General features: G+C 40.7%; 1 protein-coding gene across 4 annotated transcripts in view; it reads left to right on the top strand.

The window, feature by feature from the left end:
* igf2bp2a (insulin-like growth factor 2 mRNA binding protein 2a) overlaps positions 1-17935 on the top strand; it is a 51314-nt gene that overhangs the window by 23541 nt on the left and 9838 nt on the right. For all 4 annotated transcript variants that reach the window (XM_065962175.1, XM_065962174.1, XM_065962177.1 and 1 more), the window contains exons 3-9: positions 4300-4348; positions 5112-5163; positions 7129-7192; positions 10508-10798; positions 11213-11347; positions 14129-14251; positions 17147-17282. In XM_065962175.1, the coding sequence (XP_065818247.1) occupies positions 4300-4348; positions 5112-5163; positions 7129-7192; positions 10508-10798; positions 11213-11347; positions 14129-14251; positions 17147-17282 (850 nt within the window). The remainder of the gene's footprint in view (positions 1-4299; positions 4349-5111; positions 5164-7128; positions 7193-10507; positions 10799-11212; positions 11348-14128; positions 14252-17146; positions 17283-17935) is intronic.

Raw genomic sequence — 17935 nt, 5'->3', positions numbered from 1 at the left:
TAGTGTGAGACTAAAGATAAGCAAGAAGTTCTCACATCTGAGAATCATGTTTTGGGGAATTTTAGCCAGTGAAACACCAGAATCTATCAGTAGAAGAAGATATTATTTATTATTTATCAAATTGTTATTAATTATAAATCACCCGCCCCACTCTATCATTGATATGCCAGAAATACACAGAAATGCACAAACAGGTCCCCATAGATATTGATTATGGAGAGATGTCAGGGTTGCACATGGAGGATTGCCCAGAGCAAGCTGTGGTGTCATTGAAGGGCTCTTCAGCAATGTCCAGAAAGTGAACTGGTACCACTCATGCAAACACTTCAATTTTCACACTTGAGCTTTACCAGGATTTGAACGGACTACCCTTCAGTTCCCAGGCGTCCCTAAGGACTGAGGTACAACTTCTCCAGAGGGGACACCACAGTTAGCTCCTCAGTTAGCCATACAGCGCTAAGGTCAAAAGGTGTAAACTTTCAAGGAACATGAAAATGCAAAAAAAAAAGAAAAAACATTTTCCCCCTGTCTGCCTGCACATTCAAAGGTTCAACTCCTTTGACTGCTCTGGTTGTATGTGTGTGTGTTGGTATGCACGTGTGTGCGTTGCTACAGCTCCTGACTTCATGTAGGCGGGTGCAGTAAATATTAGCTTTTCAAATGAATATGGTCACCCTCAGATATTTAAAGGCCAAAATTGAGAGGCTTTACATTTTTTTCCCTCCGGACTGGCCGCTCAAAACCAACAGCAGACGGTTTGGTTATTTTCAACAAACATTAAGTAACCCTTGAGTTCAGTCTGTGTCTTCACTGCAGTTCATTTTAGACCGGGAGAGAGGAGGCCAAGAAGGGCGCTGGGTTCACCTCGACCGCTACACGGATACTAGCAGAGACCTTCTAGAACACCACTGGGTTGTGTCCTGATTATACAGCCACACATATGACCTGAGGATGTTCACATCAAGTCTCTAGTTGGACTTAAACACTGCAGACAAGACAACAGTACATGTTGCAGGGTGGCATGTGTCGCGGGGCCTCACCCTGTGCTGCAGACAGCAGACAGACAGAGAGCAGTGATCTTCTGGTTAGCCAGCGGCCACAGGCATGCAGAAAATGAGACCTTGAAGAACTGTCGGGAGGCAATGTCACTTTTTCCAAGAGATGTCCATTCAGGGAGCTTCCTCTGCATACTTCACAGTGACAGGCAAGCAAGTGGCCTTTAAAGCATGTCCAAGCTCTGGAAACGAAAATGAAATAAAAGCGGTTGGTCCGGAGCAGCAAGAGTTGGACCAGATTAAGAGAGCTTTGAAATTTGCACCTAGGCCCCCCCTCACAGCAGATGTATCTGCTAATGTGCTTTGTATCTTTATATAATGCACAGAGGACAGCACCACTGAGCTGCAGCTAAGCGTCAGGTATTCTAACATTACATCAAGGTTACAGCTGACAGATTGGTGAGTGAAAAACACAGTAACCCTTAGAGTACTTTGGCTGTTTCGGCAGCAGATGAAGTTGGATAAAAGGAGCTTTCAGGTTCCATCCTGTGCGGTTCAGGGATGCTAGTGTTCAGGGCTGCTGTGCACTCGGCTTGAAACCTTCTTTTTTTTCAGCTATTGTCTGCTTCTTAAGGAACATGAGATGTTTTACTACAACGAAAAGGGTTAACGTGTTTCAGTGGCATAGATTGATTTTGATTAGTGTACTGTTTGTTTTGATACCAGTTGCCAAGGGAAATATTTCATAGACACTTTAAACCACCAGAAGCGACAGGAAGCTTGCAGGCCACCTTGTGCTGGGGCAACCATGGGGGATATTTTGTTGTGTTTTTCTGGGCTTTTATTTCCCTTTTTTTGTGTAGGACGTACACAAGATTTATTTTTTTGAATTATTTACATTATTTACACTCGCTGATATAAGTGAACAAACCTGTTGACACTTTAACTGTGCTTAATGTTGTTAAGTGCTGTGCTCATGATGGATTAATGTTGGCACTTTGTAAATAATATAACAAAGGGAAGGTCTTTTACCTGCTCTTTTGTAAAGTGTCTTGGGATGACATTTTATGTAGATTTGTATAAAGCAGATTGAAAAACAAATAATTTACATATAAGCCCCCCATTACATTTTTGTTTGTCTTTATAATAAAAGCAATCCAGTAAATGAACCCCATCAGTCTAACAACAAAAGTGGATACAATTCAGTTGGCTGAATGAGGAGAAGAGTGCCTTCCCAAGTCTGTGTGATGCTGTGTTTTTTTTTTTTTTTACTATTTTTTCTTTTTGTTTTTTCTCTCTCCAGCAGTAGAATCAGAGAATCATTCATTCATTCATTCATTCATGTCCAGCTGCCCGATCACTCCTCTACTTATAGCTCACAAGAATTTCTGACTTGTAGGACTTCACACTCTTATGTGTTCAGAGAAAAAGATGTAAAAAGTAGACATAGAAACCCTATGTTTGTGTGTGAGAGAATGGGGATCCTTCTGAACCCGCCCCCCTGATTATCATGTCATTCTCTGCTTTATGTCCTCCACTCTCGCTCCTGTCGACTTGAATTGCTTTCAAGATTATTTTTCGGGGATACGGATGCTCAGCTGTGTGGCATTCCCTCCACCAGCTTCTCGGCGTTGTAAAGGTAGTAAATCAGCGGCTCTTGTTGCAGAGCTGGACTCTCACGTTAATGTAGTTGTTAACAGCTTGTGGTCGCCGGGCGGTCGGTGTGGCTTTGCTGTTTGAGCTGACACGCTCTCTGGAGACAGAAAGAGAGGCTGTGTGGAAGCTCTGGATCACTAAACTATCGGGTTAGAGGGGCACACTGTCAAGTTGGAGTACTTCTGCCTCTGTTATGGACAGAGCTTCCAAAAAAGAACCCAAAATATTTTGTCATTGTGACAATTTCAAGTTGATTTTAAGTTACTCACAAATCACTTTCAAAGACGTGCTACATCAGTGAGGACACCAATTGAATTGAACGAAAAAATCAAACATGGTCAAGAAATAAATAAACACATTTTTTTAAATATAAAAAACCTTGTTTTTTAATTATTATTATTATTTTAATTATTCATTTGACTTTTTTGTCCAAACTTTCACAAATACACCTGATCATGCTTTGATTGCTATTAGGATGCACCGGTTGAGAAAATCAGCGCCGTTACATTTATTACAATGTTGAAAATAATAATATAGTCCATACCAATGTTTTCCTGAAACTAACTGATGTTGCTTATAATAATTTTGTTGTTTTTGATTCCCCCCGTCTGCGCTTGACAACATGAAATCACACATTTTAAAACATGTTTGAACATCGTCAGTCATGTCATTCAGGCCTTCATTACATTTCGCCTTTTAAGCTCTTATGTATTGAAGTCAGCATCAATTCAATGGAACAGATTAAAAAAAGAAAAAAGAAGCTATTATAATTATAATTATAATAGCTTATAATTGATCCTTCTTTCACATATAAAGATGATCTTATAAAAAGACGACTGCATCCTTGAATCCCACCTTGGTAGGAAGCAATTTTCAGTCCTCATACAAAAACAAAAAAAGTTATATTACAAATAAACTCAGTGCATATATCAGTAGAAAGGATATATAAAAAAATCTTTAACTTAAATAATTAGGTGTAACAAACATTAACAGGGTTCAGTCAGTTGTTGATCTCTAGCGTGCCATCTTCAGTTGGCATAACTGTATGTATCGGCTAAAAATGGTGAATGCCTATTTTTAGCAAGTGCACTTAGATAAAATTATATCTATCGACAGCCCAACAGTCGATCAATAGCTATAGGTATGTCTTTTGCATGCCTGATTGCTCCTCCTGCTGTTTTTAATTTGACGCAGTTGTAAATCAAACCAGCTTATTCTCGTCTTTTCACATCACTTCTGGTGTCACGGTGGGAGTATAGTAAGAATAGCACTCGTAGGATGCTGTTACTGAGAGCCACTATCTGCTGTCTAATAAACGTGCTCACCTACACACAGGCGCTTCCTTCTGCTCTACGCCGGCTAGTTCAGTTCTCCTGCTGTCTTAACGATCCGAGGGCGATGTGGGAAGTTAAGACGACACTGAATGTTCAATTAGATTCAGCGCTGATCTGACGCTGCATTCCTGCCCTTTTCATTCAAACATCTTCTGTCAGCTGTGAAGGCGAAATGTCCTGAATATATCGTATACGAGAGTGAGGTTTAAAGCTCATGTAAACACACTGTAACTCTCAAGTGTGTGTGTGTGTGTATGTGCGTGTGTGGTTCAAGTTTGTTAAATCCACCCTGTCTGTGTCTCTCATCTCTGCAGGAGTCGGAAGATCCAGATCCGGAACATTCCCCCTCATCTACAGTGGGAGGTCAGTTGTTTGTCTTTGTGTGTGTGTGTAAGTGTGCGAGTGTGTGTGAGTATATAAGACAGTTGATACCCAGCTGAAGCACCAGGTAGCACATAAACCAGCTTCCCGACAATGAGTCACCAGTTTTACACTGTATTTCTCTGTAGACCGAAGGGTTTATGTGCATGTGTTTATGTGTGTGTCTGCGCTGTCTATGTGTGTGTGTGTGTGTGTGTGTGTGTTTCTGCGTTGGTGTTTGTTGCTGTTTCGGATGACACTGTGTCTGTGTGTCAACATCTGTAACCTCAGTGGGGTCCAAGTTGTTTTTCTCGGTGTGAGCTTCTCTCTCTTCTTCCAGCCTGCCGACACTGCTATTCCTCTTGGGTTTTGCTGTGTAGCCTATTTATAGGAAGCTCCTAGAATACTCACAAAACTCCTCGGACCATTAAGAAAAAAATGTTTTAACATCGCTGCTCTCGGTCCAGAAATCAAATTTTTAATCACCTCTGTTTATCAGCCTCTCAATGATTTTTTAGGAATACCCAAAATGTTCAGATTTAGATTCTTGATTTATGTACATTAACAAAACACTCTTTAAACAGAAAAATTATTAGATTCCCGAATTCTAATTCCCCTCTCCACTTGCCCGAGTGTCACTTGAACTCTGACCCACATTATCAGAAGCAGCATCAGAACTCAGCTTGTGTGTGTTTGTGCATCCATGTGTTTGTGTGTCTTGTTGCATCAGTTGTGTCTTTGACTCCTGCTCTCATCTCTCCCTCAGGTTTTGGATGGCCTTCTAGCTCAGTATGGTACTGTAGAAAATGTGGAACAAGGTACATAATTCTCTTCCTCACTCACTCACATCACATCACATCACATCGTCATAGTCTGCCTCCCACTGCACGTGTGTCCATTTAGCAACGCACGCATGGGGACCTCCCAGTGAGTCAGGTCGCCCTGTGTGACTTGACTTCCTTTTTGCCATCATCATCCCGCACACTCATTATCTAAACATAACCCATCTCTGCATATAAGTCACACTTAATCATCTCCTGGGAGTGTGTGCGTACACGTGTGGCTCACAAGTTTGACCCATAGAGAGAAGCATTTGAACAACATGCAGCCTCTATAATCAGCACTCCCCCCCCCCCCCCCCCCCGCCCCCTCTCGGCCTGAGCATATGGATTGAAGTGGTCAGACATGGCAGCCATCCATAGTAGTGTGACATTTTGTGTGTGTGTTCTGCGTCGTATATCAGGGAGGTGCATCTTGGTACCGGGACAGAGCACAAGCAGGCTCCTGTGGTGAGGCTTTTCCATTGTCTGATGTGTTGGCCGTTTGAAGCAGATTCTCTGTATAGCCAACACAAGTTAGCTACAAACACATGAACAAGTAGAAAACCTGCACATGCAAAGAGAAACAAACAGTCATGCACAATGTGTCTCTCTGAGGGACAAACTACCACCCATTGGAGTCAGGGGCTAAAGGAGAACCCCAGCTGAGAAATTCCTCCACACAGAGTTTTCTGGACGCAGTAAAACAGCACGATTAATCCATAGTACCCAAAAAAAACAGTGCAGAATTTCTTCTTCTTCGTTATCCTTCTCCCAAAGTCAAAGTCGTTTTCAGAGCTTCCCACAGAGACACCTTGCTCTTTCAAATTTTCTGTCACTTTTTTGCTGCCTGTGTCCGGAGGCTCTGGTTACGGGATGAAGTTTTAGAGGACTCTTGTGTTCATGTGTGGCATGCTGGAGGCTGCCAGTGGCAGGGCAGGGCGAGGCGGGGCAGAGCTGGCTGTGATCACAGGGCATCGGGCCAGGCTCTGCCCACTTTCTCTCTCTGAGCCAGCTGGGCGCTTGCACAGCTTTTAACCCTTCCAAACCAGCTGCAACAGCCAAAGACACTCTTGATGCCATTATTTAAAAAAAAATGTCTTGCACTATAAAAAATAAAAAATAAAAAAAAAGCTCCAAGGGGGAAGAATGCCACTGAATTTTTATTTGACTATTTCTGTAGTTATACTGGCGACAGATCATTTATTTCTGTAATTTTCATTTTGTTTTAGCTGGAGTTTATCAGCTCTCTTTTTTTAAACTATCAAAAGCATCTGCAGAGGATGTTTGCTGAGCAGGCTTACGCTTAAGTCCCCAAAATCAAAGGGCAGCGGCTTCCTTGTTGATTCATAAGTTTGACATTTAGCGGTTACACAGAGATCCATCGGTGACAAAACAGAGATGCTGTTGTAGAGCAGGAGGCAAATCATCAAAAAGACATGTTGATTTTTGTTTCTCTAACTTTTTCCCTATCCACCTAACCTAACCTAACCCTACATTTACACATACAAAGTTAAAAAAAAAGTAAAGTAAAAAAGTTTGATACTTTCATCATATGGATCCAAGCTAGAGCAGAGATTTGTAAATAAGGTTAGAACACAGGTGGTGTGAACTACTAATGAAACAACACATAAATGCAACTTAACATTACAGACAAAGACAAGTTTATAAAAAGGAGGTATACGATTATTTAATTGTTGGTCAAACTTAAGTCCATTATTGTACAAGTGGTGAAGAGGCTTTATTGTGTTTTGCATCTCCTGTCTGTAGAGGCAGCAGTGGGGTATGGAGGGAAGCCAGTGCAGTAATGGCTGTAATGGATTCATACAGACAAGTGGCTCTCTGGGTCACCACGGGAACCTGGACGTGTGTCTGACTCACCTACGGCAACAGCAAAGACCTGCCATGTGCATGCACAAATGTGTTGACTCTTTCTCATCTTCCTCTGCCTTTCTCTCTTTACAGTGAACACTGATACAGAAACAGCGGTGGTGAATGTTACATACTCAAACAAGGAGGAAGCTAAAGCGTAAGTATCCCGAAAAATATGGGATGTACCTGTGTTTTAACTACTTGAACAAGCAGCTACACCTCTAACTGCTTTGGACACATACTTCACCTGTGAAACCTGTGAAACCTGTGAAACCTGTTGCTGGAGGATTAGAAAGTATATCCACAAGGTTCAGATCATAGTCTAAACTAGACTATCTGGCTGAAACTCAAAAGTTTGCACATTGTGAGGCTAAATAAACAGCCACAAAGGTTACTACATAATTCAGCAAATGTTTATGAAGTCCTTTTTGTTGTTCTGGTACAAATACCAAAAATAATTGCCTACAATAGAGCCTTACATGCAGTGCTGGATTGTCAGGTATGCCAGTCAATTCCCCAATTACATAGCATAGTTAATTAGCTCGACAAGAGAAGAACTTTCCATTTCTCTGTTACAGCAAAGAAGCAAGTATTCTGCTCCATGAGATCTAATTTAACAAAGCTAGCAAGCCAAGCTGCTGCTAATGTTTGAGGAGCTGGTTTTTGAATTAGCTAGCTAAAAGTGTAACTTTAGTGAAAGCTAGCGAATGTCCCCATTCTGGATTTTCCTATCAACTTTTATTGGCTTCTTTTTATTATTTTATTTAAAGGTATAATAAACCAGTGGAAACACAAAATAGAACAGTTTCATGTTAAAAATCTGATAGGAGGGGCTGCAAGCAAACAGCAACTAATCTTAGCTTGGATTGTTTCTAAATTCACGTTAGTTTTAATTACGTGTTTCTTTAAACTGAGCCAGGCTTCAAGGCAAGGCAAGTTTATTTCTATAGCACATTTCAACAGACAAAAGCATCATGACAGAGGAAAAAAAAAGAAATATTAAAATAGAAAATTCAAAAATCCCTAAAACAAAGATTTCAAAATCACAGAGAACAACCATTAGGACATTCCTTGGCATTTTTGCTACCTCCTGATATTCCAGATTTTATTAAGGGAGTCGGGTTTGGTTTACTGTAACCAGGACACACTTTTATTAATCTCCAATATTCAGAGATTCAAGACCCTGTGTCCACCGCTTCACAACAAAGATTTCAATCATATCATCCATAGATGAGAGATCCATAGGGTTATCAGCAGGGGTGAGAGTAGGCCAGTATGGTCCAGTACTGTGTCCCACTGGAACATTCAGTGGAGGTAAACGCAGCACTGGAAAGAGGAGTGAGCTGCCGCCTGCCCCCCTCTTTCAAAACCATTCATGGTTACACTTTAAGCAAGGAAACACATTTGCTAATGTTATATAATCTTTAAAAAGCACTTTGTCTCCTTATTAATTGCCTCTAAGTCTTTCCAAATTGCTTCTGAAACGTCCATGCTGTGTTTTGATCCGTGCTGGACGTAGCCCAGCTGCCTTTCATTACTACCAGTTAACGTGAGCATGAGCTTCTGCCGGTGTGCTGCAGCTGACTGATATCCAGTGCTGCTGGCTTTTGGCAGGCAGACTCGTATTACAAAATCTGTTAGGTAAAATGTTTAGCAGAATAAGTTGTGATGGTTCATCATAATCTGTCTTATTTCAATAACACATAGCAGCTCAGACAAGCTGTGTGAGAGGTGACGATCAGGGATCGCTCTTTAACTCATGTCAGTGGTAGGAGACTGCACATGCACGTCTGTCTTTACTTCTTAAATACAGTACAGTGAAAATGTGTTTGAGGTGAACAACAAGAAGTGATGAAGCGATGAAGGTTGAGGTAGTAGTGACGGTTATCGGCAAGAATTCAAAACTACTTTCACCCCTAGTTATCAGTAAATCCTACAGCTTTTAAAAATCTAAAACATAATACCTACCAGAGGGGCAGTGTTGTAGTAGCCTACTTGAGTCAAGGACTCATTCTTGTGTCTGACTCAAGCCAGGATTTTCAGGACTAGTGACCCAGACTTGTTTGTGTTGAATATCTAAAAATAATAGAAACTTCTTTCATTTATCACCTCCCCTGACCTGCGGGGCCGTCTCTGTGTTTTTGCATTATCACCGTCATGTAAACAATTCCCTGTATAGAAGCTACATCGCTAAAAAGCTTCGGTTCTTGTGACTCTGACCATGTGTGACCATTTCAAGATCCAACCAGCACAGCAGCCACAATCTAAGTAATCTGTCAGACCATGGACAAACACACTTTCTTTCTGTTTTATTTGTTTTATCTGTTTGAAGATCTACTGTAGGCTAGGCTACTCCTCCAGTCATTATATAAAAAAATAAATTAAAAAAACAGCCCTGCTGCAATGGTCCTTATGATTCATATCCGGTAACATTTTTAATTTGAACACATTACATCCATAAAAATCCACAGATTGATTCAAAAATTCCGGTCTGTTCAGCCGTTTTCTCTGCACTCATTCATGAACTCTGACCTTTTGATCTACACCTCATTTGACCAATCCAGACCTTCCATTCACTGCTCCTTGGCTTCTTTAGTCAATGAGAGCGTGAGTAGAAATTGGACTTTCTCTCTCTCCCCTCCATGGGCAGCATTACATTAAATTAAACGTTTAACAGACATATGAGCTCTGCATGAATGTGTTTTTAGGTAAGAAATGCATGTTTTCAGATTCTGGCTCTTGCTAAAGTATTTTTTTGTCCTGTTGCTGCTTGAGTCGGAGAAGGTTGAGTACCAAGTACCTCATTTTCATAGAGAAGCCAAAGATATTGAATGCCACAGATAAGAGTTTGTATTCTTCCTCTGAGTATTGTGTTTGGTTATTTATAAAAATGTTCAGGAGGAAAAGAATTTGTTCAAGCTGAATTATTTGGTTGAAGTGGAAAGAGAGTCCAATTTTCTTTTGTACTGGGAAAATAATGATGATTTGAGAGAGTTCTTTTCTCATGAAATCGCTCGGCACACAAAGAGGGTGAACTCTGAAATCGTCTGCTGTACAGATCTGCAAAAAATATATATATTTTTAAGTTTGACTTGAAGGTCAAATTGAAAGTCAAGAAAGGGCAAGATAGCATATTTAATCTTATCTCTGTAAAATGAATACAATATTTTTTTTCATCGATGTAGCTCTTGAGTCGCACACGTACAAGGATGTTGGATGTACAACATCCAACATCCTTAAATAAAAAAGAAAATAATTTGCTGTACATACTCGTGTGGACAGCTAAAGATTATCTTGGAGCAGCTCAGACTCAATTATGAGGACTCAGACTCAGGAAATGGCGACTCAACACAGACTTGACTAAATTATTTTTGTGGGTGACTCGTACTCGGACTGAAGGTTTGGTGACTCCAAATGATATACTGTCTGTAATTAAAACTTGATTGTCTCATCTTCCTGCTCCTCCCTGCAGAGCCATCGAGAAGTTAACAGGACATCAGTTCGAGGACTACTCCTTCAAGGTGTCATATATTGCGGACATGGACGCCGCTCCACCCGACCAGGCTCCTCGCCCGCGACGCGTGCGTCGGTCGTCCCGGGACCAGGGCCCCCCTGAGCCTGGGTCGTCTGGAGAGTTTTGCCCTCCACGCAGCAGACAATACGACTTCCCCCTGCGCATTCTCGTGCCTACTCAATATGTGGGAGCCATCATCGGCAAGGGGGGCCTCACCATCAAGAATGTCACCAAACAGACACAGTCAAAGTAAGTGGTGACCGTGGAGATGATGACTTTGGATCTTGTGTAGTTTCTGCTTAATTTTTCTGTTTCTTTCCTGGCTGTCTGGACTTTTCAGACATTTATTGAGAATATTAGTACTGAAACAAGGCGTGTGCCTTATTAACAACTTATTATTTGAGATATATATAGATATAATAAAAGCTTTAAATTGTCAAATTTGTAGATAACAAGCTCTGGTTAATTATGGCTGAAATATGGCATGTTTACTGCTGCCTCATAAGAAAAATAAATGTAATAACTTTTTTTCTCTGTGAGTAATAGTAAACCTTATTATGAGTTTTTGTGCAACAAAGCTAGATTTTCTTTCTTCTTTCACCCCGTCATTGTCCTTCTTATTGTCTTGATAACTGTGAATGCTTCTGTCTCTTTTTCCTTCAGGGTGGACATTCATCGGAAGGAAAATGCAGGTGCAGCAGAAAAGCCCATCACCATCCACTCGACCCCCGAGGGCTGCTCCTCCGCCTGTCGTATGATCATGGAAATCATGCAAAAGGAGGCCAACGAGACCAAGGCGTGAGTCCCCCCACCTTGGCGTTTCGCAGACATTCACATGCACACACTCGGGACGTGCATACAGTCCTGCGGGGAGATTAGCCATAACGTCTGCAGGGCTGTAATCTCATCCTTTAACCTAGCTGCACACCTTTTAATCTCACTGTGTATTCTCTGGCGTGGACCACTAACACAGTGAACACAGTGCACATACTGTCTGTAACGCACTCACGTAGGCTAACATGTGATTGCAGCTTAGCATTTGGGAAACAAGGCCAACACGTCTAATTGAACTTGACAGTTTTAACAAGTCACTGCACCATTCAAACTATTTGAGCCCCTGCTAAATCTCATCACCAGCACCCATTTTTACACTTAATACTTTTTGTATTTTGTACATCACCACTGATTATATGTAAGCACACACTCGGGGTTTTAGGTGGTACAAGTGCTAGATCCTGGATTGTTTTATCTTTTTTCAACTTATTTTTTATTTCAATTTTTGGCACAGTACAGAAGAAAGAAATAGCATAAAAACAACAACAAAAAAAAAAAACGACAACTACAAAGAAAAAAAAAGATGGAAAAAGCCAATTCAGTGTGATACATTTCGCTGCTGCTTTGAAGTAAATCATTTGCATTGCTTTATTAAAGATAAATGAATCGCAAGACATGAATGTGTCCCCGAAAAAGCCTCACAAAGTCTTCACAACTCACCATGTTGTAGTTAGCTAGATTTAATAACAGATCAATAAACTGTATGGCAGACACACAGTGAAGATAAGATGAGAACCGTTTAGAATTAAATCACATAAACTGTATCTAAAAATGTCAATAATGATAATAATAATGATAATACATTTTGCAGAGTGCAAAAAAATAAAATCAAAAAAACTAATCCTGTGGAAGAATCCCCCTGCCCCCCATTATATCTAGTTTTAGCCCTGAAAAACCTCATGACACATATCTGAACACATGAGTAGTGATAAGTAGTAATCTAGACCTGTATACCTTATAATCATCTCTCTTTTGGATTTATTGTCTTACATTATATCATGTACATAATGTTGCAATTAAAAATGTTCTACTGTGAACTACCCTCACTTATCAAATGCCTGTTTGTGAATTCGGGCCCCTGCCAATCCTCTTCACATCCCTGCTGTTATTCACTGGGTCTGAGGAGGCCCCACACCCTTTGAGACCCTGACCACTTTATACCCTTTTACCTCACAACACTGTCATCTCCACCCTCTCTGCACCTAAGTGCACCACAAACTAATTTCACCTTACAGTAACTATCAACACTTTTTACATGCCCCAACACTCCTCCCCTGAAATTATACACAAATAAACACACAGGAACAACCTCCAAAGTGTGACCCAGCCCATAAGAAACCCCCAGTTTAAGCATCAGATTCATCCTCCACCCCAACTCTTTAATCCCATTTATACCACACAATTGTCCCCCATAGAAATATAGGTCAGAGAAAATGATCCCCCCCCACCCCCACCCCGCTGCAACAACTCATCTCAATCTGAAAACCTAAAGGCAGAGGTTTGCCTTAATATGAAAATGTATATTTGTTATAAAATGTATATCTTCATTCTAAAAAGTTAATAAGGTTTCTTATTTTATTTCATTACTAAACCAGACTAGACACACCTAGATTAAATATTTGTTTAATAGTTCATCTTGCCCTTCTTTGACTTTCAGTTTGGAGTTCACATCCAGTATTTTAATTTATTTATTTTAATTAAGTATTTTAATGTTTGCAGATCTGTACAGCAGACGATTTCATAGTTCACCCTCTTTGTGTGCCGAGCAATTTCATGAGAAAAGAACTCTCTCAAATCATCATTATTTTCCCAGTACAAAAGAAAATTGGACTCTCTTTCCACTTCAACCAAATAATTCAGCTTGGACAATTTGTTTTTCCTCCTGAACATTTTTATAAATAACCAAACACAATACTCAGAGGAAGAATACAAACTCTTATCTGTGAAAATGAGGTACTCGGTACTCAACCTTGTCCGACTCAATCTTACTTCTCTTCCATCCTCTTCATTCTCTTATCTACACACACACTCACACATTTATGCACACACACACACACACACACACACACACACACACACATATAAACACTCATACACACCTTCACCTTCTCACAGCGGCTCCTCCCACAAGCCTCATTAGGTGCCTTTATTTGTTTGTGTTTCTGCTCTTTTTGACAATATTCATTTAGCAGGATGATAAAGCCGCGTTTTACTGGATATTCATCATATAATCTGCGTGTGTGGAGGCTTGACGATGACGCGCTTCACAACAAACATCGTGAACTAGTGCAAGACAGTTGTGTGAAAGTGTGAAAGCATTTCAGTTTTAACAAGATGCGTCACACCTGAATCTGTGGATTTACTGGAAAGACATACCAGTGGATTTCTCTCGCACTCCCTCTCTCTCTCTCTCTGTGATAATATACAGATATAAAAAGGTCAGCAATTATACTCGTGCGGCCGTGAATTAAATGTTGCCAATGTATTTGTGCAATTTAGAAAGGTCTCTGTCTCTCTCTCTCTCTTTCGTTTGCGGCAGCTTTTGTTGAAAAATATGACTGGTGACCTGAAGTTTTTTTCAAAGCTATGGTACTTTTCAATACTATTCTATCATGATCAATTTGTCAGCCTTATAACATCCAAAAAAATCCTTACACCCCATGTGTGACTCTCTCCTGGTATTTCGCCTAACCCACGTGTGTGTCTGTGTGTGTCTGTGTGTGTGTGCTTTTGTTGTGTGCGTAGAACTGAGGAGATTGCTCTAAAAATCCTCGCCAACAACAGCCTGGTGGGCCGGCTGATCGGGAAGGAGGGCCGCAACCTGAAGAAGATCGAGGAGGAGACAGGGACCAAGATAACCATCTCCTCGTAAGTGGCCTCTCTCACACTACTCTTTCTCACACACACACACACACACACACACACACACACACACACACACACACACACAGTTAAGTTAGTAGCTGTGCTGTCAGCTCCAGGAACACACAGGATTGAGAGCTTGTGTGATTGTGAACAGCAGAAATTATACTTTGAAGGACATTTTCATGTAAATTTTTTAAACGAGTGCCTGGATAACAGACGGTGATTTTAACTTCTCATTGCCACACCTCTCTCTCATTAGCCTCCCAGCATGTGGCTTCACTTAACTGAATTGTAAGAGAGCAAACGTGAAGAGTCGATTACAGCTCCTTCACTCCAGAACATGATATTAGAGAGGTGGCGGCTACACCCCATTTAACGGAGCGTGCTCAGCAACCTTCGTTCATTTAGGTTAATGAATTGCTCCGTCTGCGTGAGCTCCAAAGAAGATGTAATGAGTCCTGAGATAGAGACGGCAACAGAAGAAGAAGAAGGGGGTCCTTTTTGAAAAGAGACAGACAGTCCAATCGATATTTGTGGTTATATGAGTGTCCTCTACAGTACGTCTGCAGACACAGAGGAGAGGATGCATCATGATGCCTCAAAGGCTGAGAGTTGTTTTTTACAATGGGGTAAAACCCTTCTTCCATTCATGTAATAATAAACAGAGTTAAAGAAAGATTTACTGTGAGTGCTGTGTTGTTGTCACTGTCAGCTCACCTGCTGTAAAAAAATAATATTAGTCAAGTTTTTTTTCATGGTACCAACTTCACATTTTTTTCAACTTTCAGCTTTATTGTCCCGAGGGGAAATTTGTTTCTCAGCCAGGTGAGAACAATATGAAGGAAAAAAAACATTTAGAACACACAGGCACATAGACTCAGACAATAGAAATAACAAACACAGTGAACAACATTAAATACATAAATACAAGAGTTCATCAGGTAACAACAGGAAACTGAGAATGTATAAAAACATCCAAAAAACATCATCAAAACCAAAATAAAAACACCCATTATCAGTCATCAGGGTCATCATTGGAGTTCAGAAGCTTGATGGCCTGAGTAATAAAATAATTGTTTTAACCTGTTGCATTTGGCTTTTGGCAATCTGTCTCTCCTGCCTGAAGGCAGAAAACTCAAACTCAGCAAACAGAGGATGTGGAGGACACTGTACCAGATCCAAGTTGCGTTGCAAAATCAATGCTTTGGGACAAAACTGTCAGAACATTTCTCCCTTCCCGTGACCTAACTGAGATTAACTGTGGTATAATCTTGACAGATTGAGTTGTGATAGGGCTGTTGCACAGAATTATGAAATCAAGCTAAATATCTTTGCTGCTAAATCTTTCACACTAATGCATTTTCACAGCAGTTGCTCCCTTAATAAGCGGAGGATGGATGAATTAATTTAATCTGTACACACATGTCACTGATGATGAAATTCACATTCTGACCTTGTGTGATACAAAATAGAGGGTTAAAGAATCCCTCCACTGATTTTACACATAAAGACGACTTTCCTCTCCTCATGAGGAGTACTCAGTCAGTAATAAAGTTAAGGGACATGTTTGAAGGAGACTTTTCTGAAATACAAAAACTTAAAGAATGAAATGCAAACTGGAGGCAGAGAGTTCAGAAGATGTTGTTTTTTCCAAAGCAGGAAGGGTTTACTGCGGCTCTTCTTTCCTTACAGTACTGCTACCATCATGGCTCATCAATAGCTTTTATGTCAGTATCAAAGTCATTTAATACTTGGAAAAGTTTTCATGAATGCTACGCCCTATATGAACAGAACTGTCTGATAATAAAGCAAACAAAGATGCCACGGCTGTTGTTTCATGTATTGAAACCCACATTTAACAGTGTTTTTTATTGAAAGCATTTTTATGTTGTATAATAATGCAACCATCTTGAGTAGTCATGTATGTTTTAGTCATTACAGCTCAGTTAGGCCAGATCTTTCATAAATGTTCTTTGTGATCCAATTTTTATTTTCTAAGATAATCAAAATATTTGCATTAATAAGGGAATAAAAAAGACACCAACTGAAAAAATACAGAATATAAAAATTATACATGCATGTTGAAAGAGAACAGAAACAACTCTGAGAAATTAAAACACAAAAACACACAAAACAAAAGCAAAAGTGCAAACCTGACCCACCTGTTGACCCACATTTTTGTCTTCTGCTTGTTGAGATTCCCTCTACAACCCGACTTGAATCAGTAAATCAAATCCTCTGACAAATAAAAAGAAGCAAAATAATGATTGCCCCTCGGGGATATTAGGTTAACCTTGAACCTTGAACCTTGAATCTGTCTGTCCAATTCAAAAGGAATGAAGAGGTAGCTTTGGTTGAGATTTTTGGTTGGAAATCTTGCAAGCAATCATCTTTCCATCACAACAACCCCTCACAAACTGTGTAAATGTTGGATATTGACTTTTTATGCTGTTTAAAAAACAACATTTAATTAACTTGATAACTTGAAACTCAGACTTCTCAAGCCTCTACCACGTTGGTTTTGACATTTGTACTTTTAAAATCTTTGTTTTCTTCCAGATGAATGGAAACACAGAAGTGAATTGCTAGTTAGCTTTAATGAGAAATGTAATGTCATGTTATTGATGATGAAGACTTCAATAACACTTAACACAGAGCCAGGAAATGCCAATTCAAATGAGCCTGGACATATCCACCAGAATATGAGTTTGCATGTATCACCGTATGCACAAAGTTACAGTATCTGCCTGTGTGTGTGTGTGTGTGTGTGTGTGTGTGTGTGTGTGTGTGTGTGTGTGTGTGTGTGTGTGTGTGTGTGTGTGTGTGTGTGTGTGTGTGTGTGTGTGTGTGTGTGTGTGTGTGTGTGTGTGTGTGTGTGTGTGTGTGATCTCCCTGCAGGTTACAAGACTTAACCATTTGCAACCCTGAAAGGACCATCACCGTGAAGGGCAGCTTGGAGGCGTGTTGTAAAGCCGAGGCAGCGATCATGAAGAAACTGAGGGAAGCCCACGAGAACGACATTGCTGCTATGAACGTAAGCCGAGCTCGGGGGTTACCATCTGCAGCATGTGTGTGTGTGTGTGTTTGTGGTTATGATCTCAGGTTGACTCACACAGGCTGACAGGTGAACAACAGAGAGATGTGATGATATACAGCAGGATAGCATTGCCTCCTTCTTCAGTGTCTTACCAGCGGCATTAGTAATACTGTCTGCTTGGTAAATGGATCACAGTAAACCATAGCTCATAGCTCATTAGTGAGTCGAGGTGTGTGTTTGTGTCTCTCTGACTCACACCCACTCCCCCTGCTGTGTGTGTCTGTGTTCCCGCTGTACCACACTGCGTTTACCAGCATCCATCTGATATCTGTAGGCCGCTCTCTCTCACCCAGCTCCTCTTTCACGCTCCACCAGTGACATCACCTATGCTGCAGACCGAGAGGTCAGCCTTAGAGGAAGAGAGACACTGATGATATCACACGCTGCACGCTCCCCAGTGCGTTGCAGTAATATGAAGATGGATGCAGATAAAGTGATTGTGTTGGCTGGGAGGATGTAACTTTGTGGAGAGGATCACAATCCCATTTTCTTTCGCAGCTTTCTCATGAGCTGCCCAGGCTTTTCCCCTCGTTTTGACCGCCCCAATTATTGGCTGATGAAATAATCATCAGGAAGCATCACCCAGCATG

The sequence above is a fragment of the Labrus bergylta genome, chromosome 13, assembly GCF_963930695.1.
Source record: "Labrus bergylta chromosome 13, fLabBer1.1, whole genome shotgun sequence".
Lineage (NCBI taxonomy): Eukaryota > Metazoa > Chordata > Actinopteri > Labriformes > Labridae > Labrus > Labrus bergylta.
This window is presented reverse-complemented; position numbering and strand designations above follow the sequence as displayed.